Source organism: Haliotis rubra, unplaced genomic scaffold (genome assembly GCF_003918875.1).
Source record: "Haliotis rubra isolate DU_JTF1 unplaced genomic scaffold, ASM391887v1 Scf564, whole genome shotgun sequence".
NCBI lineage: Eukaryota > Metazoa > Mollusca > Gastropoda > Lepetellida > Haliotidae > Haliotis > Haliotis rubra.
The window spans coordinates 128,371-153,264 of NW_025767262.1; the positions used below are offsets into that span (position 1 = coordinate 128,371).

The window sequence follows — 24,894 nt, forward strand, 5'->3', positions numbered from 1 at the left end:
TGATTTAAAATTTCATATCAGCTTCAACTGATTCAGTATGAATTAATGTGACTGTTTTAATTCACACCAATGGCCAATATCATTTAAACATTGCATATTGGTGGAAAATTGAAAACAAACAATTGAAAAAAAGTACTGCATTTGAGATTAAAGTAGAGCATTTTTAGGGGAATTATATAAACGTAACTTTGTTTGTTTGTAGATTGTTTAATGCCACAGTCAGCAGCATTTCAGCCATATGACAGCTCTCTGTAAATAATCAAGTCTGGACCAGACAATCCAGTGACTGACATCATGAGCATCGATCTAATTCATCGATCAATTTGGATATGCTGACATGTGTAAACAATCAGTGAGTCTGACCATCTGATCCCGTTCATCGCCTCTTACAACAAGAGCATGGGTTGCTGAAGAACTATTCTGATCCGGATCTTCACAAGTACTTATGATATAACTGTTGTCTTTTTGTGTGGACAAGATTATGCAACAGTATTTGAAATTGGTTTGTCAATAATCATTGTGAAGACCTATCAGTAAAACAAACATATAACTTTTTTGGGTAAACAATCTCCAAAACCACATGAAAAAGCACAATCTTAAAGAATTAGGACTGCAGCCAACAAGAAAAGATGAAAAGATACAAATATCCAAGAAAAAAACTCCAGGTTGTAAAAACAGGTAAACCTCTGTAAACACTGTTTGAACAATATTCAGTACAAATAGAGATGGTTCTTTTAAATTCAAAAGTGACAGCTTAAAATAATTTGAAAAGACCACATAGCTTATTCTGAACAAAGTATCAGTTTTTGAATACCAACTATTTCACTAAACTAGAAAGTGAACCACAATTCATGAGCTGTAACAGCAGCAGTTGTAGTAGATGTATAAGTAGTAGTAGTAGCAGTGGTGAGGTGAGGTGAAATTGAGTTTAACGTCGTGCTTGAGAATATTTCGCTCATATGACGACGTGCATGTGAGTGTATGTGTATGTGTGGCTGCTTGTACTAGCCCAGACTGAAGCTGGTTTTATAGTGCTAGCCCACTGAGATACCATGCCGCAGTGAAGCATGAATACCCCACTCAGACACATTATACTGACTCCGAGTCGACCAGTCCTTGTTGTACCCATTAATGCCGAGAGCTAGGCAGGGACCAACAAGCACCATATTTTAACGTCTTTTGGTATGACGCGGTCGGGGATCGAACCTGCGACCTTCCGCTCTCCGGGCAGACGCTCTAACCACTACACCACGGAGGCGGTCTAGTAGTAGTAGTAGTAGTAGTAGAAGTAGCAGTAGCAGCAGCAACAGCAGCAGAAGCAGTAGTAGTTTGATTTGTTGTTTTATGCCACACACAGCAATATTCCAGCTATATGGCAGCGGCCTGTAAATAATCGAGACTGAACCACACAATCCAGTGATCAACAGCATAAGCACCGACCTACGCAACTGGGATACGATGACATATGTGTCCACGAACTCAGTGAGCCTGATCACCTGATCCTATTACTGGTAGTCACCTCTTACAACAAGCATGGGTTTCTGAAGACCAATTCTAACCGGGATCTTCAGGGGTAGTAGTTTACGAGTTGAATGGTTTCAGTTTATAGTCACTGTGACTGACCCTCAGTATATCTTTGAATGAGACTAAAGGTGATCTATTAAGTGGTCTGACCAAAGTCAACTGCAGCAGACCGTCCCCCCTAAATCGTTGCTGGGACAAGATGTGTTGTAAGATGACAAGACGCAGATGACCTCCCTAATTAGTCTCCATACAGGAAGTCACCAAATGTTGATAGAGCAGGTCAATGGCAATCAGTGACCGGAGATCAAAGAGCATAAATACCAACCATACCTCAGCTATCAGCTGATTCACGACCTCGTTAATTGCAAGGAGGGGGATAGCAACCCATTGGAGTGGAAAGCGAGGGGATTAGTTTACCAACAGTGGAGCAAGACCACCCACTGCTTCTGGACACTTGGCTGACCACTGTCCAGCTGGGGGTTTTGGCTCAACATTCTTTTCGCCCATTCAGACATAAGGAATAGGCAGTTTGGGAATTGTTGACATTGATAGAGTTAATCAAAATGGCAATATTCTATCTTTATTTCAATTAGCCGGGTTATTTTTGAAAACAGGTCACATTGTAACATGCCAGATTTTCACTGTGTGGCTTTAATTGACCGTTAGCAGGTTGACACTGACAGTTTGAGATTAAGGCATGTGTCAATATCGGGTGAAATTGACATATCATGCATGGCTCACATGTAGATGTCCTCCATCACACCTGTCATCCCCACTATCATCATCAGGGCCCTCCTCAATTGCACTTTGACCTTATGATGATGATGATGATGATGATGATGATGATGATGATGATGACGACGATTGTGAAAATGATGCTTAGTAATGTGGGGGTGATAATGATTATGGTGGGGGTGGTTTGTATCCACCCCTGGAATATATAAAAAGAAATAAAATAAAATTCAAAAGAAGTCCAGAACAAATTTTAATTTTTCCTGATCTTGCCAAATCATTCTACACTTGAGTTGTATTTCTTCCAATTATTTCTCCTTATCTACTTGGCTGACTGCAATAAATTCAACTCTTATTGGCCTGAGTTGAATCTTGGGGAACTTCCCTATTGTATATATCTCCGGAACACACTGATAACTAGTATCTGTTCCCCACAAAGCTGTGTGCACCCTGACTGCTCTTGACTGGTGTGCAGAATGGTGTGAGAGTTGTGTTGCAGATAGAGGTCGACCTCTGTTCAACACACCGTCTCACATACAGATGATACAGTTCTGGTACTGAGAATGAGATTGTACAGGTCAACAGACTAGATATTTCATCAGCAAGTGTTTTCACATCCTATTTACTAATTCAGAATATGTCAGATATTTTCTCTCTAAAAGATTTGGTTCCTTGGAAACTTCAAACATGCAGAACTGTTTTTGCAAATTATCTTGCTGTTCTTACAATACAGCATATATGCCTGGCTTTCTTTCTTTCTTGTGAATTTGCACAAAGGATTTGACATTTGAGAAGAATATATGACCAGCACAATTTAGCACAGTTTCAGCAATTTGGAACAATAAGTATTAAAAAGTGTTGAGGACAAAACAAATAGCATTCCTCTTATATTTAACTCAAATTAACATGTGTTTCTTTTGTTCTCATCTTTGAAAAACAAAACTGGATGAATTAAATTCCTACAAATATAAGAATGTCACCTATAAAATGACTAACTCAAGGCTCTTATTGTGACTGGCCCGTGAAGATCCGGGTTAGAATTAGTCTTCAGTAACCCATGCTTGTTGTAAGAGGCGACTAACTTGATTATTTACAGGCTGCCGCCATATAGCTGGAATATTGCTGAGTGCTGAGTAAAACTAAACTCACTCACTCACTCTTATTGTGACTACAATGTTGAGGTTTTTGTATTAGAGAGGTTTCTGTATTAGGGAGGACCAAACCAGCGAGGTTCAAGTAAATATGAAATGAGAACATTCTTTTGTGGTTTCCCAGTTTAACATTTCCCATTAGAAGCTGCTGTTGCATGGGCGTGCCAAATTCTTTCTTCATCCAGGATAAACATCCAGCTCAACATGTGTAACTCTGCATGTGGTTTTCTCAAAACCAAACAATCCTGGACTTTTTACCCAATTTATTCCATGTCTTCTCAAGAATTTCTCCACAGTTTACACTTAACGTGCGCCATATAGTCAACAAATTTACAGATCCATCATCAGTTTCACCAGTCAATCTTGCCGATCAACTCTTATGGCATAATAGAGACTTCAAAGAAAAACCTGCTTTCACACTAACAGACAACCTGCTTCTTTACATTAACCTGTTGGCAGTGGGGTCAATGCCATATATACACCTCTGTGCACTTCCAATTAACCAATCTTTTAAGAGCAGTTGAATTCAACATGGAAACATGCCAATTTGCGCTATCACTTTTGCAAACACAGCCCATCTTTCAACCTGTTTGCAATCTTATAACCAGCCTTTGGCATTTATAGCGCAATAAACACCAGTCAAGTTTGTGGCGATTTTCCCAGAGTGGCAAGATAACGAGGCTAAACATTTTCTCTCAGAAATCTGAACTATTTTCAAGAATTACAGGAACACCACAACATAGAACAAATTATAAAGGTAGATAACCATTTTCAAGGAGATAACTATTTACATCCACTGCCTTCTGATATTTTGGACCTATCTACTTTTATGGGTACGTAGATAGATGCATATTCTCGAATCATTTGGTTTTAATGGCCAGTAAAGATACCAGCATATCAACATTGACAACTTTGAAATATTACAGTGCAGAAACAGTCAGTAAATGTTTTCTAACTTCACACCACTGTCAAGAGTAAAATTTAAATTGGGTTGAGTTGTTGAGATAAGGATAGATTATATTTCTAGTATTTTTAGCAATGTTATGAAATAAAATATTCCGGTAAGGTAGCCAAGTAATAATATGATTCAAACTGATTGAACTTTCAGTATTCAGACATATCACTCAAATTAGTTCAGAGTGAGTGAGTGAGTGATTACACCATGACAACCCTAATTACCCAATGACAGTCCTAATTACTCCATGACAACCCTTGTAACACCATGACAACCCTAATTACTCCATGACAACCCTTGTAAAACCATGACATTCCTAATTACTCCATGAAAGTCCTAATTACTCCATGACAACCCTAATTACTCCATTAAAGTCCTAATTACTTCATGACAACCCTAATTACTCCATGAAAACCTCAGTTACTGTATCATAAACCCTTATAACCCCATGACAACCCTAGTTTCTCCATGACAGCACTCATTATACCATGACATTCCTCCTTACACAAAGACAATGTTAAGACTCACCACTGGACCCAAGGGTGCCAGACCAAGGACCAATGTGCCCCTGTAATCTCTGTAATCAACTGGTAATGTTGACTCTTACATCAAGCATGACCTATTCCACACAAAGGTCACAGATAAGTGTGTGTCTCACCTGATGTCATCTATACAAAGGCTTCAGTTTCCATGCTCGTGATTATTACAACTATTAAACACAGAATACTCCTGTAGTGTATTACAAATAAAATAATTAATTTTAAATTTCGTTTCAAATTTAAATCTGCAAGAAACAAAAACAATCTGAACAACAAGCCATCACTTCACAAAAAATGAGGGCATAATCTCTGAAAATCAAACTATCTATATTCTGTAGCCAATGTACATTAAGCTTAAGAAGAAAAAGTCTATCAAAGCAACAACTCAGTCATAAAGCTCAACCAAATCATTAACATAACAACAAAACAACATGAAACATGACTTGTTGACTTCAATATCTAACTCAAACATTTCCCAGTATTACCACGGAGAGCTTAGCATGTCGTTGTCAGAATCGGCATATCTCAGGTTAAGTTTGTTCCCTCCTTGGACATAATTCATTGTTTGTATGTCCGACCCTCCTGAAGATCAGGAAGGCTCTCGTATAGAGGCTAAATATGGGGGAGCACAATGGACAGGGTTTAGGGTTTGCCACCCTCCCTGGGGACAATAGGGATCATTACGGGGCTGGACAGTACAATGGAAGAATAGGAACATGCTTCAATAAGGATTTGGAGGTTTACAGTTGAGATAAGTTTCTGTGGGTACTATGAACTCGTAGTCTGTTGGTGACTTGTACGTGGCGTACAAAACATTCTCTTGTTATCAGACGATTGTCTGACAGGTTTCGTATGATATGCCAATCAATATTATCTTGCGGTATTAGATGTCATAACTTTAGAAACACAATATTTATTTCCTTACTAGTGAGGAAAAAAACACATGAAAAGTATCTTCATAAACTTTCATTTGTGAAATTAAAATGTTTTGCTATGATACTTACGCCAGACCAATTTAACATTTTGGGCCAATAAAAACATTAGGATTTAATTTTTTGAGCTGGGAAAATTAGTTTTTATTTTTTCTTATTCTTGAAAACAATATGACCGGCGGATCCATAAAACAAGAAATAAAATTGGTCTGGCCTAACTTTGAGAAGTTTTAAAAAAACAATGTGCTAATAATCCTTTTTAATAGGAAGCAGTTTCAAAATAGGAACCAAAGTTTTTCGGCATTTATGTTGACATTGATACCATTTTCTCTTACCTGACTAGTCAAAATGCCGAGTACTGACATCAATACTCTTTATTTATTTTTCAGCTATCGTACAAGTTGGCAGGGAAAACAATAAAACAACTAAAATTGTTCAGGCTTACATAGCTATTTTGGTAAAACATTGCCTGCACAAGTTCCAAACTGCTGAAGTCTTGAATGTACGTTGAACCTGGTGATGTGATTCCTGGTATCACAGACAGACATGAAGAAGGCAAACATCTTAGATATGTATGATTCACTTAGATATCCAGAGTTAAGTTGACACACATCAATAAAGAGTTTCAACTTCCCAACAATCTCACAAGCTATCCCCTCACGATTTCCGTTCCCAGCCGTAAGAAAAGCCGTAAGAAACGGACACATTCAGCAAGGAAAGTAAGTTTATAAACACAACAAGTTGATCCCAAGTTTCAAATTACAACGCTGAGACACAACCTTTCGCCATAAACAACAAATCATTGAACGTTTGGATACACAAAAAATCATGTCTCAAAGAACTCACAAAGAAGCTATAGTGAAAATGATAAATCTGCAAACAGTCAACTCACCAGATCCAACAACAAAGTTCAGTTTGTCCACTTATCAATACAAACACACTTTCAAATGCGAGAATAAATCCTGCCACCACCTTGGAAAGGAATACAGTCTTTATCAGCTCAGTCTGCTGATACTCGGTTCTTAGAAACTGCTTCCACAGTGAGAGAGAGAGAGAAGCTAGATTCACAGCAAAAGTTGTCTGTCTCCCTGGTTGTCTGTGCATGACCCCGAGATCACCCCCGACCTGCTATTGTATCACTTCCCCCTTGGTGGGGCTGTCAGAGCTACGAGGTACATCACACATGATCACAGAGCCGGTCAAGGATTACCCACGCCTCTGGTGCACTGGGCTACTGAACCTCTGGGGGGACCATCAAGCACCTTGCAGGAGGAGGGAGGGACCATCAGGCACCTTGCAGGAGGAGGGACCCATCAGGCACCTTGCAGGAGGAAGGGGAGAGCAGGTACCTTGCAGGAGGGGGGACCAGGAACTATGGAGGGGGAGGACTGACTGACTGAGTTTAGTTTTACGCCGCTTTTAGCAATATTCCAGCAATATCACGGCGGGGGACACCAGAAATGGGCTTAACACATTGTGCCCATGTGGGGAATCGAACCCGGGTCTTCGGCGTGACGAGCCAACGCTTTAACCACTAGGCTACCCCACCGCCCCTGGAGGGGGAGGAGGTGGCTGTGACATGATGAGGAAATGATTCAAAAGGAAAACGAAAGATTCTAGTGACTTCTGCACTAATTTGTCTTGTGTCTTTTAGTTAACAGCAGAGACTATATAATAATCTGTGTTATATGGTCTGGTAACAGTGTTTCAGTTTATAAAGACAATTTACACAGACCGAAAAACAAATGAAAATGATTACTTTATACTTTATATTTTTATGACTGTTCCTTCTTTAATGAATTAAAATAAGAAATCCAACATAACAATACAAAATAAACTACAGTAAACTAGGTTGATAAAAAACACGCTGAAAACAAACTGATGGATGTAGCAAACTATTTGTTGGTCCTGGTCACTTTGTGTCCATGATAACCCTTGTTTATAGTAATTTCTTTGTCCATATGCACTATACATGTTCTCTGACAACATTTTAACTCCTCACTATAAAACAAATCCTTCTCAGAAGCTAGTGAGGTGAGGTGAAATTGGGTTTAATGTCGTACTTGAGAATATTTCGCTCATATGACAACGTGCATGCGTGTGTATGTATGTGTATGTGCGGCTGCTTGTACTAGCCCAGACTTAAGCTGGTTTTATAGTGCTAGCCCAATGAGATACCATGCCGCAGTGAAGCATGAATACCCCACTCAGACACATTATACTAACTCCGAGCCGACCAGTCCTTGTTGTACCCATTAATGCCGAGAGCCAGGCAGGGACCAACAAGTACCATATTTTAAAGTCTTTTGGTATGACGCGGGCGGACGCTCTAACCACTACACCAAGGAGGCGGTCACTAACGTATACTGGTAGTCTCTGAATATATATAATTTTGGAAACAATAATTCCTCTTAAATTGAAAAGGAGCCCCAGTGAGATGGGAGATTCAGAGCCTGAGAAATTTAGACTTGCTTCATTTCGGGCTTTAATATCATTGCAGAAAGGGCAGACGATACAGTACACATCCAGCAGTAATAGTCTGATGGCTAGTTTGTTATTTAACACCACACTCAGCAAAATTCAAGCTATATGGTCTGTAAACAATCCAGTGATTAACAGCATGAACATCAATCTACGCAATTGGATTACGATAATATGTGTGAACAGTAAGCGAGCTTAACCGTCCAATCCCATTAGTCGCCTCTTACGACAAGCATGGGTTATTGAAGACCAATTCTAGCCCACAGCTTGCAGAAACCAGCCAAATAGGTAATACACAATCGATAAGTATTGATGATAAGTTCTGAACTGACCCATCCAAGCATCTTCATGCAATATTGAGCAACCAAAACTGAGTGGTAGCTAAATCTGAAAAATATAAAATATATATAGAATATGTGACCCTAATTTATCACATTAAAACAGAGAGAGCACCTTGTGTGAACCATTGATGAAGCTGGGAGGAGTCAGGAGGTACGGCTTCAGCATCTTCACCTGTAGGAGTGAGTGAGTGAGTGAGTTTAGTTGTACTCCGCTTTTAGCAATATTCCAGCAATGCCATGGTGGGAGCACCAGAAATGGGCTTCACACATTTTACCCATGTGGGGAACCGAACCTGGGTCTTCAGCATAATGAGCAAACGCCTTAACCACTAGACTACTCCACCACCCCTTGGCTAGGACAGAAGCAAAACTCTTACAGAAATAACTAGACTATGTGATTGGTCAGTCACCAGCCTGCAAAAGACAACTTCCAAGCAAATACTTCTTAAAGATCTCACTTCTCTCATTTTTTTGCAACTGATTATAAATACATAAATGCAAACTCACATAACATATACTAACTTTTCAGTTCTTGCATAAACTCTTCAAAAATTATTTGTAGAATTATACAAAGTCCTTTCAAAATGTTCAGGAAAGCTAATTATAACTTCTAGAATTGACTACTATAAATTCTCACTTCTCTCATTTTTTTGCAACTGATTATAAATACATAAATGCAAACTCACATAACATATACTAACTTTTCAGTTCTTGCATAAACTCTTCAAAAATTATTTGTAGAATTATACAAAGTCCTTTCAAAATGTTCAGGAAAGCTAATTATAACTTCTAGAATTGACTACTATAAATTTTGTGTCATTGAATATTTGATATCTAACGTCATGTTAATACTTGATGTTATTATGTGCCACTCAAAAAAAAATGATAACAAATGGAAAAAGAGAAAGAGGTGTTACAGAATTTTACGAGTTTACATTTAGTGTCTAACCTTCTGCCATTGGTCATTTGGTCTTGCAGTGTTCATTTGGTCTTGTAGTGTTCATTTGGTCTTGTAGTGGTCATTTGGTCTTGTAGTGTTCATTTGGTCTTGTAGTGTTCATTTGGTCTTGTAGTGTTCATTTGGTCTTGCAGTGTTCATTTGGTCTTGTAGTGTTCATGCTGGACCATTCACCTCAAGAATGTCCCTAGCAGCTTGCTAGTGAAACATGTAAATCCTTCTGTTGTATGGGCGTGGTTTAGTCTAGTGGTTAAAGCGATCTCTCGTCACGCCAAAGATCCAGGGCTCTGTTTCACAAAGCTATCGTAGCGCTACGACTGTCGTAAGTCTGTTACACTATAGGAGATATGAATGCTACGAGAAAAGTTACGAGATCTTAGGCTTATGAGAGCTTTGTGAAACGGACCGTGGTTTGATTCACCAAATCTGCACAATGTTTGAAGCCCTGGCATTTCTGGAGTCCCCTGCTGCAATATTGCTGGACTCTTGCTAAGAGCGGCATAAAATCACACTCACTCAGTCATTGACATTATGCTGTGGGTCAGCCATTATAAGGAGGGTGTGTCTGTGGGTTGATCTGGCGTGGACAGAAGGGTTAATCCTGAGGGTGTCAGTTACAGCAGGGATGTGTCTGTAGGTTGATCGGGCGTGGACAGAAGGGTTAATCCTGAGGGTGTCAGTTACAGCAGGGATGTGTCTGTGGGTTGATCGGGCGTGGACAGAAGGGTTAATCCTGAGGGTGTCAGTTACAGCAGGGATGTGTCTGTGGGTTGATCGGGCGTGGACAGAAGGGTTAATCCTGAGGGTGTCAGTTACAGCAAGGGTGTGTCTGTGGGTTGATCGGGCGTGGACAGAAGGGTTAATCCTGAGGGTGTCAGTTACGGCAGGGGTGTGTTTGTGGGTGATGGTGTGGACAGAAGGGTTAATTTTGTGGGTGAAGTATGTCAGTGATAGCAGGGTGTATTTCGGAAGGGACAGTGTTTGGACAGAAAACATAATTCTGTGGGAGGGGCATGTCAGTCGTAGGAGCATTTGTCTGTGGCTACTAAGGTGTGTTGAGAGAAGGAGTAATTCTGCGGGATCAGCACCAGGACCTCAATCTTTAATGCGATCATAGCGCAAAGATATCGTAAATCATTGTATCAGAGCTACAGCTCTCTTTGTGCTACAATTATCGTAACTCGATGTTACCATATGGGAGCTACCACTGTCTTTGTGCTACAATTATCGTAACTCGGGGTTACAGTATGGGAGCTACCACTGTCTTTGTGCTACAATTATCGTAACTTCGGGTTACAGTATGGGAGCTACCACTGTCTTTGTGCTACAATTATCGTAACTCGGGGTTACAGTATGGGAGCTACCACTGTCTTTGTGCTACAATTATCATAACTCGGTGTTACAGTATGGGAGCTACCACTGTCTTTGGCTATGACTAACGTAAGTCTATGTCACAGTGTAAGAGCTACAGCAATCTTTGTGCTACAATTATCAAAACTCGGTGTTACAGTATGGGAGCTGCCACTGTCTTTGCCTACGACTAACGTAAGTCTATGTCACAGTGTAAGAGCTACAGCTCTCTTTGTGCTACAACAATCGTAACTCGGTGTTACAGGACAGGAACTACCACTGTCTTTCGGCTACACTATCGTAAGTCTATGTCACAATCTGAGAGCTACAACTGTCTCTGTGCTATAATTAATGTAAGTCTATGTCACAAAGTGAGAGCTACGACTGTCGTAACTCGGTGTTACAGTATTGGAGCTACAACTTTGTGCTACTACTAACTAAAAATTGCGAAAACATCAGCTTTTCATGTTGACTCCCTCGATTCAGGACGTGCCAAAAAGATCACCATATTTTTACACTACAACTGTCTGCCTTAATTGACATCCTGTGTAGACATATTTAGGGGCAGTAGATGCCAGGCTTAGGTCTCAAACATGTTTATTTCCAGGTTAAAGTGTCGAAGTACAATTTATTTATCCATATGGTGTCAGTCTGCCCCAGGATCAAGGGAACTTTTCCCAGGTCGACCTCCACCCTAGCAAGGTCATCAGACTCACAACAAACATGCATGACCCTGCTACTTCAGGTCAGGTTCCTCTCATCCTGCAGAAATCATGAGTAGTTTTCAGGACAGCACTACATGGGTACAAAGTGTGAAGCCCATGGTATCCACTGCCATAGTTGGAATATTTCTAAAAACAGAGTAAAACCATACTCACTCACTCACTCACTCACATGCAGTGTACATGTTAAGCGGGAACAAGCAACAGTCTCTTAATCAGGGGCTACTTCTAACAGTTATTATTGTAAAATATCTCATACATTTTCATGATAATTTTGAAGTATTGATATCACACTCCTGCACTAGGATATAGGAAATGTATTAAGACACGTTATACCAAATCATGCAAAATATCATTTAGTAGGGGAATATCCTCGTAACACTCCATCCTTTAAATAATGAGCCTCATCCCCTGCCAGACCTCGGCTCAATTATTTTAAAATTATGGAGAGTTCCTCAGATATTCCTCTCTACATAGACTTACAGGGGTATTAGGATAGCTTTGTGGATGCCCTGGGTCTTCCAGTGCTCGAATAAATATTGATAGGTATGCATCCCGACACCATTTTGACTGTCAGCAAGTCACAGAACGCAGACACAAACAAACAGTGTTGGAGTTCCACGGGAGGTTCACAGACCCAGAACACCCTCATCCTCCCATTCTAATGTTGTAATCTCCTGACTAAACACCGCTATTTGCACTCCCAAATTCAAAGCGAATTAACAATGCATGTTTTATTCCTTAGCTGTTTAATGACAGGCCAAGCGGAGGCTATATCAGCCAAAATTAAATTCAGCTATGTAGAGATTTAGTAGTTTTTCGCCATTTCTATTTGCGGCGGGATTTGTGGATAATGCTTACAACAGCACACTCCCTCATTGCAGTTTTCGAGGAACTCAAATATTGCCTCAAATTTTTCTTAGCATTTGGTATGTTTCTTGTTGAAATGGAGCAATGTTTGTGGCTATTGTGGAAGGCTGGACGGAGGGAAACTACTTGTGTACACACAATAACCGACCGGAATGAACCTTAATTAGCATGTTCAAACAGCAGATGTTTATAACTCTAAACAGTGAATAGATTGGAAATATTTGTTTGATTTTTTTTGCACGCAACTGAAGTTCTGGGTAAGAACTGGTTTCCATATTTACAGGAAGAAGTTTGCAGGGCTGAAAATTCAGTATCATCAATTGTCCAATGTGTTGTATCTCGATTCTTTCAATCATAAAGATACTAGTATTCAAGATATAATATCGTGCAGAAAAATGGATATTTCAGTCAATGAGATGCGGTTGGGAGGCTAGTGGTTATAGCATTCACTCGTCATACCAAAACTTGGGTTCAATTCTCCATGTCAGTACAAAGTGTGAAGCCCATTTCTGGGGTCCCCAGTAATGATATTGCTGGAATCAGTGTATGAAATAAGGCCTGTCCGACTGCCCAAGACAGGCTAGATTTCTGACGGAGGGTCAAAATTTAAAGCTAGCAAGCCCAATGCTCTGGTAAAACATGTATATGTCCCATACATCTGAGTAAATTCACCACATCTTGGTGTCAGGTCTGGTTAAATTACATTTGGGCTGGTAACATTTTGAGGTGAGGTGAGGTGAGGTGAAATTGGGTTTAACATCGTGCTTGAGAATATTTCACTAATATGACGACGTGCATGCGTGTGTATGTGTATGTGCGGCTGCTTGTACTAGCCCAGACTGAAGCTGGTTTTATAGTGCTAGCCCACTGAGATACCATGCTGCAGTGAAGCATGAATACCCCACTCAGACACAGTATACTGACTCCGAGCCAACCAGTCCTTGTTGTACCCATTAATGCCGAGAGCCAGGCAGGGACCAACAAGTACCATATTTTAACGTCATTTGGTATGACGCGGTCGGGGATCGAACCCGCGACCTTCCGCTCGCCGGGCGGATGCTCTAACCACTACACCACGGAGGCGGTCTGTAACATTTTGAAGTTACCAGCCCTGATGTCTGGCTGTGTTTCTGGCTTATTTCATACACTGATGGAATATGTGAAGCCCATTTCTGGCATCTTCTGTTGTAATACTGCTGGGAAATTGCTGACAGCGGCGTAAAACCATACTCACATACTTAGCCAGTGATGGAACACTTGGGCTCTGAACTGAGCCTACAGTGAGTAAATGTTGAGTTGTTGTCAGCTGGCCCAGTATATTGCTGCTATGGTGGTGAAATATTCACAATGTAAACATTCAAGCCTGGACTGGCCAAAACAGTGATTGATAATATGAGCACCACAGATAGTGCTGTTCTGGAGTGAGGATACACCATCAACTATGAGATAAACCATTGAAAAGCTCATGAAGAGTGAGTGAGTTTAGTTTTACGCCGCACTCAACAATATTCCAGCTTTATGGCGGCGGTCTGTAAATAATCGAGTCTGGACCAGACAATCCAGTTATCAACTGCATGAGCATCGTTCTGTGCGATTGGGAACCGATGGCATGTGTCAACCAAGTCAGCAAGCTTGACCACCCGATCCCGTTAGTCGCCTCTTACGACAAGCATGGGTTACTGAAGATCAATATTCTAACCCAATTATTCTAGAATTACAAGCAGTTATCAAAATAAAATCTCTGTTTCATACCTCTGACACCTGCATGTCATTATACATATTGCTAAAGACATTGTAAAGACATTGTTCCGTTAGTCTTTTTGGGGGATTCATATTTCAAATTCCATCACAGCAATAAAATGGTGTATTGCACCAGCTTTACGTGTCTGGTGCTTAATGACACACAGCAATTTTCCCGCTACTATGTATATGACAGGGTGCTAACAGCTTTACGTTTAATGACATACTCAACAATTTTCCAGCTATATGACGGGGTGGTAACAGCTTTAACTCAATTACAATGTAATAGTAATAGTCCGCTTATATGGCGCTCATATCCAGGAACATTGCCAGCTCACGGCGCAATGTACATTACTATCTCCGGTCATAAGACACTTTTGTACTTCCCGATACTTTTTCAACTCCCTGGGGATCATACAGCCATGCTGCCTGTTAGGCGCAATGAACTAAACACTCACATTGCCAGCAAGTCCTCACGGGTACATATTTTACAGCTGGGTGAACTGAGACAATGTGGATCTAAGTATCTTGTCCAAGGATACTACGCAAATGTACCCACCTCAGGACCCGAACTGAGGTGCCTCCACCGGGGATCGAACCTGGACCTTCAGCGTGATAGGCAGACACCTTACCACTGCCCTACTGCGCTCCACAATGCCTTATTATCATCATGATTATTATATATATCATATGTCCACAATGTTCTCTAGGCATCAGATGAACCAAATGAACCAAAGTTTGGTAATACAAGCTTTTGGCATAATTAAAACCACATGACTGATTCTACTTAAACATTCATCCTTTCAGTTCACAACATCAACTTCACCTATTTTTTTTATACTCGACGAATACAAAAGTCAATTGTTCTGACAAACCAGTACAAATGTCAACGAGTTCCATGTTCCATAGTCTGCCTTCTATCCCTGAACCGTATTAATTTCCCTTGCCCTGCCATCTCTGTAATACAGTATCTAAATGAAGCAAGTCTAGACTTTCATCAGGATATGCCTCTGATTCTCCCATTTCACTTGGGCTCCTTTTCAATTTAAATGGTTATTGGTTTCTATCATTTTTCAACATATTTTTAGTGACCCTCTCTAATAAATTATCAAGATGAAGCAAGTCTAGATTTTCATCAAGATCAGACCCTGAAACTCCCATTTCACTGGGGCTCCTATTCAGTTTGAATGGTTATTGGTTTCTATCAATTTTAAAATATTTTTAGTGACTCTCTGTAACACATTATCTAAATGAAGCAAGTCTAGATCTTCATCAAGGTCAGACTGAATCTCACATCTCACTGGTGCTCCTTTTCAAATACAATGGTTATTTGTTTCTATCATATTTACATATTATAAGTAACTAAGCATTAGTCCGCATACTTGTGTGTGGCACAAAATGCCAGTGTCTTCATTTTGTATCTTCCAAGGATTTATTTCCAAAGTGTAATTTCTGGTACATGACAAGTAGGTGATTAACATCCTGAATGGTCAGTAATCTCCAGATCTGGACAAGGGTCATTTCCGTCTGTCTGTGCTCCTGGACACAGATACAGACAGCCCATGCACTGTCCACAATCACCCTCTACTGTCCACAATCACCGGCCCACACTGCATGGTGGAGCCATATCACAGCTGAACCACAGTCCCATCACACATTAAACTTATCTCCCTTAGCGTATGTTCCCATATCGACTATTAAATAGAAGCATAAAGATATTCTGACAATTTTGGTGATTAATTGTTGATTTAACAAATCATAAATGATATTGACTGTAAGACTGAGATGAGGAATGGCAGGCTGACCGACACTAAGTGTTTTCCCAGAGCAAAATGAACATATTTGTAGTCCAAGATAAGCTATTCTTACCACCAGAATCTACTCATCATCTGGATTTATGATGATCTGGAGACAATTCAGGAAGGATTAAAATAGTTTCTGCAAGGGAGAGCCGAATATACATACACACGCCACAATGTACATAATAACACAATGGTGGAAATAACAGGAGTAAGAGAAATTGGACTGGAGGCCCTGACCAGGTTCAGAACTCAACATCTTTCTTTTCTTAATACAGATTTATCATCTATTATCAATAAATCAACTTATAACTATAATTCTCACAAGGACCTGTAAAAAACTGAAGCTCTGTTTCAAAGAAACATATCGTTAAACTCAGAAACAAAAAGAACCTAGCCTGAATATAAATCTATTGTCAATGAAATTCATTTAAATCTAAATTATCAGATTTTGATCCATCATTCACTGAAAGTACACAAATTTCTGGAACAGTTTGTTGGGAAAAAGAATGAAAGATTTTTTAAAAACCCAATTATCCTCACTTTCATTTCGAAAAGAAATGGTCATTTAATTAGAAAATCTCTAACATATTTTTTGGTCACTTTAACATCCAGTTAAGCAATGAAGCTGAAGAAAGGGGGTCAATGGATGAAGATGTAACCCTACAGCAGGCACTGACGATGCTATCTAAATCAATTACACAGCCAGATAGTAGCGGCCTAATCACTGCCTACAGGCACTGACATTACATAACAGCCTCTGTTGGGCTGAGCTGTAATCAAGGCCTCATTGTATTATCCACACTTATCTCATGCCCAATCAGAGATGATTAAGTTATCAACTTATGAATCAAGTAACTGTCAGAAGATGAGGATGCTATATATCTTATTTGGTTGCAGGCATTTAAAATGAATCTTTTCCTAGCTGCTCTTATTTTTCATTCAGTGATAAAGGGATAAATAAGTATCCCTGAAATGTTGTCATAAAAAATACAGACGTTATTATGCATAAACTCTTTCATGCCTTTATGGTCTTCAAAATTTGAAATTCCTATAAAAGACTTTGGCCTTCTGTTAGTTCTGAGTGAGTGAGTGAGTGAGTGAGTGAGTGAGTGAGTGAGTGAGTGAGTGAGTGAGTGAGTGAGTGAGTGATGAGTGAGGGTGAGTGAGTGAGTGAGTGAGTGAGTGAGAATGAGAGAAAGAGAGATAGCGTGAGTGAGTGAGTGAGTGAGGGTAGTTTTACGCAGCTTTTGGCAAATATTCCAGCAATAAAAGGTGGGGAACACCAGAAATGGGCTTCACACATTGTACCCATATGGGGAATCAAACCCAGGTCTTCAGTGTGACGAGCAAACACTTTAACCATAAGGCTACTCCACCATCCCAGAACCAAGAGTAAAACATACAGGACTATTGAGAGGACATACTGAATGTCCACTGGAACAGTATCAAGCCACATTCCAAACTGACCAGCACATGCTACATTAACCTACAGTACCTACAGTAGACATGTCCAGGGATTTACATGGAGTCCTGTATTTGAGGGTCCCTGAGACTCATACTCTTAATTTAATTTTCAGGGGTCCTGGACTACAAAATGGGGGTCCCAGACACTTAAATATTATTATAGACTAACAACTTGTCTCTGAAATGAACATATTTTACTGAAAAAAGTTCATAGTAAAAAAAATAAAAAAAATAATGAAAAGGAGCCTTGAGACTTTCTTCATTTTCAGAAGCTGAGGAAATCTAGACTTGCCACATTTTCTAGACTTGCGTGGGCTTTCTTGGATATATTTGCTTCAGGGTCTGTATGACAAACTAATATTATTACTAATACTGTTATTGTATTGTGTATCATGATCAGCACATTGTTACAGTAATTAAATTGTAAATAATACCATAACCCAGCTAGTAGCAAACTCAATGATAACTTATTGTCACTTGATTGGAATTTTTACAAAAAGTATTTGGACTTTTTTCTGAGTCCTTGTGGACGCGCTAATAAATTTGGTTGCGTCCATTGTCAATGTTCATGCGTATAGGACGCAGGAATTCGCGTTGTGTAAATCCCTGTATGTCCATTGATATCAAGTAGCCAGTGTCTGGGATCCAGCACACACACACATTCCACCTCCACATTATATCCGCTACAGACCTGCTCACTCAGCAAACACACAACATCCTTGTTATGGAAACAAGCCCTCAAACATATGAATCAGCATCTCTCCTATCACATATAGGGACCTCACACATGTTGTAGGAATGAGCATTAGCTGAACCCTTGTAAAGAGAGCACTTGAGAGTGGCTAGGCTTATCTGATAATCTCCAGACATTGAGAAAGTGGATGGATGATTCATCCCGGGTGTTGAAGCTGAAGAAGTAACTTGATATGTTAATCTGGAGCCCAATCTGCATTTACACTTGGGATTTGGGATGTATTAACACATGCTGTTATTGGTTAATTTTCTGAAAAACATATAAAAACGTAAATTCCAGCAATGAAAGGGAAAAGCACTTTCTTGAACTACAAACTGGCTATGTTTTCAAAAAGATGGCCCAGATAACATTTTTTTAATTGCCCTGGTGGGGCCCTGGGTTAGAATACTCAGTAACATATACTTGTCCTTAGACTAATGCTTAGTCTCTGAATATATATACTTTTGATAGAAACAAACAATTCCTTTTAAATTGATAAGGAGCCCCAGTGGGAAGTGAGATTATTGAACCTGTGGAAATCTAGACTTGCTATATTTAGGGCTTCAGCATTGCAGGAAGGGAGTGAGTGAGTTTAGTTTTACGCCGCACTCAGCAATATTCCAGCTATTTGGCGCCAATCTGTAAATAATCAAGTCTGGGCCATACAATCCAATGATCAACAGCATGAGCATCGATCTGCGCAATTGGGAATCGATGACATGTCAGCGAGCCTGACCACCCGATACCGTTAGTCGTCTCTTACGACAAGCATGGGTTACTGAAGATCAATATTGTAATCGGACCTTCATGGGTTTGTAGAAAGGGATAGGCGGAATGGAAAATATTGTGGTTCAGGGACTGTGAGACAGACTAACTTATCCTCACAGTGAAGCGACTTCATTGATCAGTATCTGTAAATTTGTGGACTGGGTAAACTGGTGGATCCAAAGTGGTGAGGAGAATGCCTGCTCTCTTGGAAGCATCCTAAACATGTACAGTTGTTAAAAAAAAATATTTGGCAATATGGTTTGGAGAAAATTTAACACAACAACCAAATGCAAATTGTTTTGTGAATTAATATCATTTATCTAACATGATGTTTGTTAAGTCTTAAAATCTGTAGCCCAAGGGTATTTCACATTTCAGCCTAAACTTGCATCAGGATAAGTGAGGGATGATGATGATGATGATGATGATGATGATGATGATGATGATGACTACTTTAGGGCCTGCTTCATATTTTTATTATCTATAGGATGTTGTCATATTGCCACAGCAGTGCTGAGAGTGGCATTAACAACACATATCACTATATAGGTGCTCCTAATTATACCTCATCCGACATTTAAATTTACATTCATAAATTTATATGAACGATGGCTCTTGTGAAGGTTGTCAAGCATCCCAGTTATACCTACACAAATTTCGATACAATCTACAAATGACTGCACTGATAAGCTTATATATTTTTGAAAACAGTGTCTATCTGAATTATAAAGAATTATATTTACAAACAGGGAAAGGCTGCATGAATGCTTTTGAACGAGTTAAGTTTAGTGCTTGAAGTTTTGCACTGATTTCATGTCTCTGGGTAAAGATAAACTACAAAGACATCACATGCTAGGAAAATATATGACTCAGTTAAGGTTCCCACAAAAGACTGAATCAAAGCCCTACATTAAAAAAACAAACGAAAACATAATCACTTATATACCACATGACTCGGAGAAAACTCTGTGTCAGAAACTTTGTGCTGTCAACAAGTGTTTTCTTGATAAATATAACTTACCCCTTGACAAGTCTTTTCATTCAGTGCAGTATGGAGATGATGAGAGCATATACGCACAGGGCGTCAATTTGCTTCGAAAAGCTCAAGAAATAGATAACATTTCAAAATATTTTCAAGGCGAACAAGAATCTTTTCCCGCATGCTGACATTTCTTGTTGTGACCTGAAAGTTCAAAGGTGAGGTCATCGTACTGAGTAATCATTGGCTGGAGGTACTTCCCAGAAAGGTTTTAAATAATACTGCTTTCAGCAAAACTACTTATGTAAAAAAATGATTTCAAAGTCTTCTGTTGATTTTTACGGGACTATTGGTTTGAACAGGGATACTCTACATTATATAGTCTCCCTGGTTTGAATGATCGATTCCATCTCTTTTACTCTATTGTTCATCTTTTGCTCTTGGAGTTTTTATGTTACACACGTAGGTTGAGTAATTCAATGTACTGAGGGAAACAGGTAATGGCAAAATATTTACTTTAAAACAGAAAGGACATATTGTCGTTGTGAAAACCCCTCAGTGTCAAGACACGTGGTTTGAATTTTTCGCTTCGTTGAATATGAATTAAATCAAACATGCCAGTTATTGATTAAGTAGTCATTATATAAACTCTACTCAAAATAAAGAAGAATTCCCATTACCCACACACCTACTCGCTGATAAACGAAAGATAAAGCATTTTTAGGCAGGTGTCAAGCTTTTTCTAAAGTCAAATCTTACAATAAAATAAAGACTAAGGTAACTGGCAAATATAAACGGACCAGCCGAGTTTGTGGTTTCTCTGGTCCAAACGGACCACTGTTAGTCAATTTGGACGAGAGTAATATTGAAAGTAATTGACTGATCACGACCACCATTGTTTGTTATAAGCTTGCTCGTGGATAAGCTTGATTGCTTAATTGGTACTGAGACATTCAGGTGTTCCGACGATAATTGGTTTGATTGGTTTGAGCACACGGTCCACCCAGCGCATGTAGACAGATGAGAATCAGAGAACAAGGGCAGTGAAGACAGTGATCGTTGACCGCGAGGGGGAACCAGGAACCAGAGACAATTATCATGTACGTAGATGATATTTACTGGTAGAAGATACTTTCACGTAGAAAATACTTTCATCATAATAGATGATACTTGCGTTTGCGTCGATAATATTGAAATCAACTTTGGAGACAGTATCGGTATCGTCTACCATCGAGTTATCGACTTTGGGTCTGTATAATGTAACTTTGGGGTTTATCGATAATGACTCTTTGTTTAATTGTCATGATATGTGTTTATTGAAGTACGCTCTGACCATTAAATATAGTAACATTTCAATTAAATGTGTTAGAATTTTGTTAAATGAATTTATTTCAGTCATACATTTATTCTAAAACTCATACTCTGACAATCCGAGTGAGTGAGTTTAGTTTAACGCCGCATTTAGCAATTTTCCAACAATATCACGGCGGGGGACACCAGAAAAGGACTTCACTTCCTGGTTCCCGGGCCTCTCGATCATTAGTATATATCTATATAAACTAATGAGAGGCCCGGGAACCAGGATGGACCGAAAACTGTAAACACACAATGTCTTATAGGAAATGGTAAAATGTGACGTGTTATATGGCTGACTGTGTGTGAGCGATCAGGTGCCACCTCTGAAAGTCCTGAATGGGACTCAATCCCAAACCGTACTAGAAATTCTACTTTGCTAAAAAGTGTTCCTAAAAAATATCATGCTTTATTCAGGTAAAGGGACCACCGGCCAATTATACAGGTACAGGGCATGTAACATCAGCGCTGCATATAAATACACGTACACTGAGAACATTACTGTAGCTAAATTATTATTTTACAAATATGTTACATTTGACTTTTTTTTCTAAAATTGCATGTATCATGATGAATATAGTGATTACACAAACAGTGTGCGAAATAGACACTGACCCGCTAGCCCGTTGCTAGAACAAATCCAGTCAGGCCAGTAAATCTCCACAGTTACAGGCCCGACTGACTAGTGAATGTTCACGGGATCATTTTGTAAATATATCACTCTCTCCGACTTGTTAAGTTATAATACATTTTTAAATCATGCACGATTATGGCCTGATAAAAATGTTCATCGTATTAGCAGCTTGATGATGAAACCCGTGTCGACATTCAAATTTCGAGCAAGTGAATTATTTTGTGGGCTCGTAACTTTCAGGCATAGCTAGCCCGACTGGCTAACAGAATGTGGAAACTATTTCGCACACTGTACACAAATACTACTGTTACATGTTTTAAAAAGGGTATAGATCTATATGAATCTGCAAATAATGCTATGCAATATTTTGTAAACTTAGCGTTTTGTATCAGAATACTTTCACAAAAACTTCTTAATTTCTCCTAACTAGCAGAGAGTGTATTTTTTATTGATAAATGCCTTTTGAATAGCATAAATTATATTTTAGCTACGTAAATACTTTGTCGGTTTAGGTGTATCAATTTCCGTTCCGGTTCCGTTTTGGTTTGGTACAATGTCGTCCGTATACTGAGAGGATTCAAAAGTGCATCGATCTTCACTAATAAAGTATACCTCATCTACCACTAACAAACAACTATAGCAGCCATTTTCGACGTTTGTTCACTTGAGCTGTAACGAGCGCTTCATACATACCAACAGAAGACTGGCGAAGTTGCTCTTAAATTATTAGTTGTTAGGGGTATACTATAGCAAGTGTTTCGTAAACAAACATGGCGGGAAATAAGAATTCAACACTAGTGAAATAGACACTTTCCGGTGACACAGCGTGTGTAAATATAAAGAGTAAGTTTGATGACATTCCAACTGTAATCTTCGCCAATGTATTTTGAAACCGTTATCATGAACATAAATCCTTTAACGATGCTCATAGATCTGTAGGAGGGATCCCACACACCGTCTAAACTTAAGCGCCCATTGCAGCTGATCGTAAGTTACCGGGCAAGCTCATATATGGTGGACAGCTCAACACAACCCTCTGCTGTCAGTCATACATTGTTACCTTACCAACAAAAGGTGATCAGTACAAGGCAGTATAACAATGCAGTTTACCGGGCGCAGCTTGCCACAGCGCTGATTGGTTTAGGCCTTTGATTTGCTACGAGCATCTTCGTTGCTTTTTGACTAACATCTTGTCCAGTCTGAAAAAATGGACATATTTTAAAAGAATAAAGTCAGTTGGGTTATAGCTAAAACGGCACCACGCCAAAACGGTACTAACCAAAACGGAACCAAATTGGCGAAGACGGAACTTTGACTTGGCGACAACGGAACCTTGACTTAGCGAAAACGGAACCTTGACTTGGCGAAAACGGAACCATAAAATTTTAGCTCTAAATTAAATGTATAAATAAAACTTTACGTTAACTAAGTGCTCAACGATAATGATTTAAAATGGATACTTGCTGTTGACATGGTTGACTCTTCCATTCACGTCTATCGTCGACGTACATAAGATTACGTGAAGGTGTTTCGTCGTTTGCTGGCCATATTACCAAGGGAACCTGAGGTGAAGACTGTCATCTTGGATTTTGAGCTAGCAACGTGGAAAGCTCTTGCGAAGGTTCTACCTGCCGTCCGTCTTCGTGGATGCCTTTTCCACCTAACCCAAGCGGTCTGGAGAAAATGCCAGGAATTTGGTCTGCAGGTAAATTGTGTTTTTATTTATACTTATCACTTTTTATTTATTATGTATTTATACATATTTTCCCTAAATTGTTTTCCCTTATTTTTCCAGATTGCCTACCAGAAGGATGATGCCGTACACAAGTTTGTTAGGAAACTCATGGCCCTGCCGTTTTTGCCTTCGGAACACATTCCGAGGATGTTTGCCAAGATTGCGGACCGGGTGGAGAGACATGGACCACTGAATCAGCTGATCATATATTTCAGGCGTCAGTGGATGGAGCATCAAGTTTTCGAGCCATCTACGTGGAGTGCTTACCGCGTGACCATCCGCACCAACAACCACGTCGAAGGTATATTATTATTAGTAATAGTAGTATTATAGTATTATATATTAAAATAAGATTTTGTAATAAAAACTTGAATTGTATAGTTTTATTTATACAGTATCCCATATTATTTCAGGATGGCACCGACGGATGAATGGCAAGGTTGGGGAGCAAGCTCTGGGTATTTATAGACTTATACCAGAGCTACACCGAGAAGCTGCCCTCCTGCAGATCCAGACACGCCTAATCTTGGAGGGGAGACTCAGGTCTTACCTAAGGAAAGCTGCAACAGCACGTCAGGAAGAGATCTTTGCCGTCTGGAGAATGTACAAACGAACAGACCTGACACTCAGCCAGCTGCTCTCCAGGTGTGCCATGATCCACGGACCAGTCATCCAATGAAAACGTGATGCAGAACGTGATGAACTGTTATTGATGAGATAAACTGATCGTGTTAAATAAAAACCAAAAAAACTAGTAGTGTTTTGGTGTTTTTTTAATAATGTGGTTCCGTTTTCGCCAGAGAAAATTGGTTCCGTTTTCGCCAGAGTGATTCCGTTTTCGCCAATTGGTTTTTGGTACCGTTTTGACGCGGTTCCGTTTTAGCCTGCACCCAGTCAGTTCATGAATTATGTTCGCAAAACATACTAATAAGGAGCCCAAAGAGTTTCTTCTAGAAACTGTGGTGATCTAGGCTTGCCAATATTCTTGACTTACATGGGTTACAGTTATGACAGACTAGGATAATCGTTGGGTTAGTTCAGAAGGGGTTTGGGAATGTTATTTGAACTCCACCCTCAGCCCATGGATCCCCTTTCCGTCCAAGCAACCCTTTACCATCAGAAGGTATAGAT

The 24,894-nt window shown here is 39.6% G+C and overlaps 3 protein-coding genes across 4 annotated transcripts in view; 2 read left to right on the forward strand and 1 right to left on the reverse strand.

Annotated features, from left to right (window-relative positions):
* The window catches only part of LOC124254110 (mucin-5AC-like), a 76,778-nt gene extending 56,563 nt beyond the window's left edge, over positions 1–20,215 (reverse strand). Inside the window, exon 1 of one of the 2 annotated variants that reach the window (XM_046687985.1) lies at positions 20,084–20,215. The gene's annotated coding sequence lies outside the window, so the exon portion shown is untranslated. Of the gene's footprint in view, positions 1–6,725; positions 6,983–20,083 lie in introns of those variants that run through there. The other variant, XM_046687986.1, reaches the window with a different exon arrangement.
* The window catches only part of LOC124254108, a 46,355-nt gene extending 21,838 nt beyond the window's left edge, over positions 1–24,517 (forward strand). Inside the window, exons 2-4 of the mRNA XM_046687981.1 lie at positions 23,543–23,733; positions 23,824–24,064; positions 24,177–24,517. Of these exons, the coding sequence (XP_046543937.1) occupies positions 23,543–23,733; positions 23,824–24,064; positions 24,177–24,442 (698 nt within the window). The 3' untranslated portion in view covers positions 24,443–24,517. The remainder of the gene's footprint in view (positions 1–23,542; positions 23,734–23,823; positions 24,065–24,176) is intronic.
* Positions 22,792–24,894, forward strand: part of LOC124254114 (Fanconi anemia group D2 protein-like) — a 48,954-nt gene continuing 46,851 nt past the window's right edge. Inside the window, 1 exon segment of the mRNA XM_046687991.1 lies at positions 22,792–22,871. The gene's annotated coding sequence lies outside the window, so the exon portion shown is untranslated.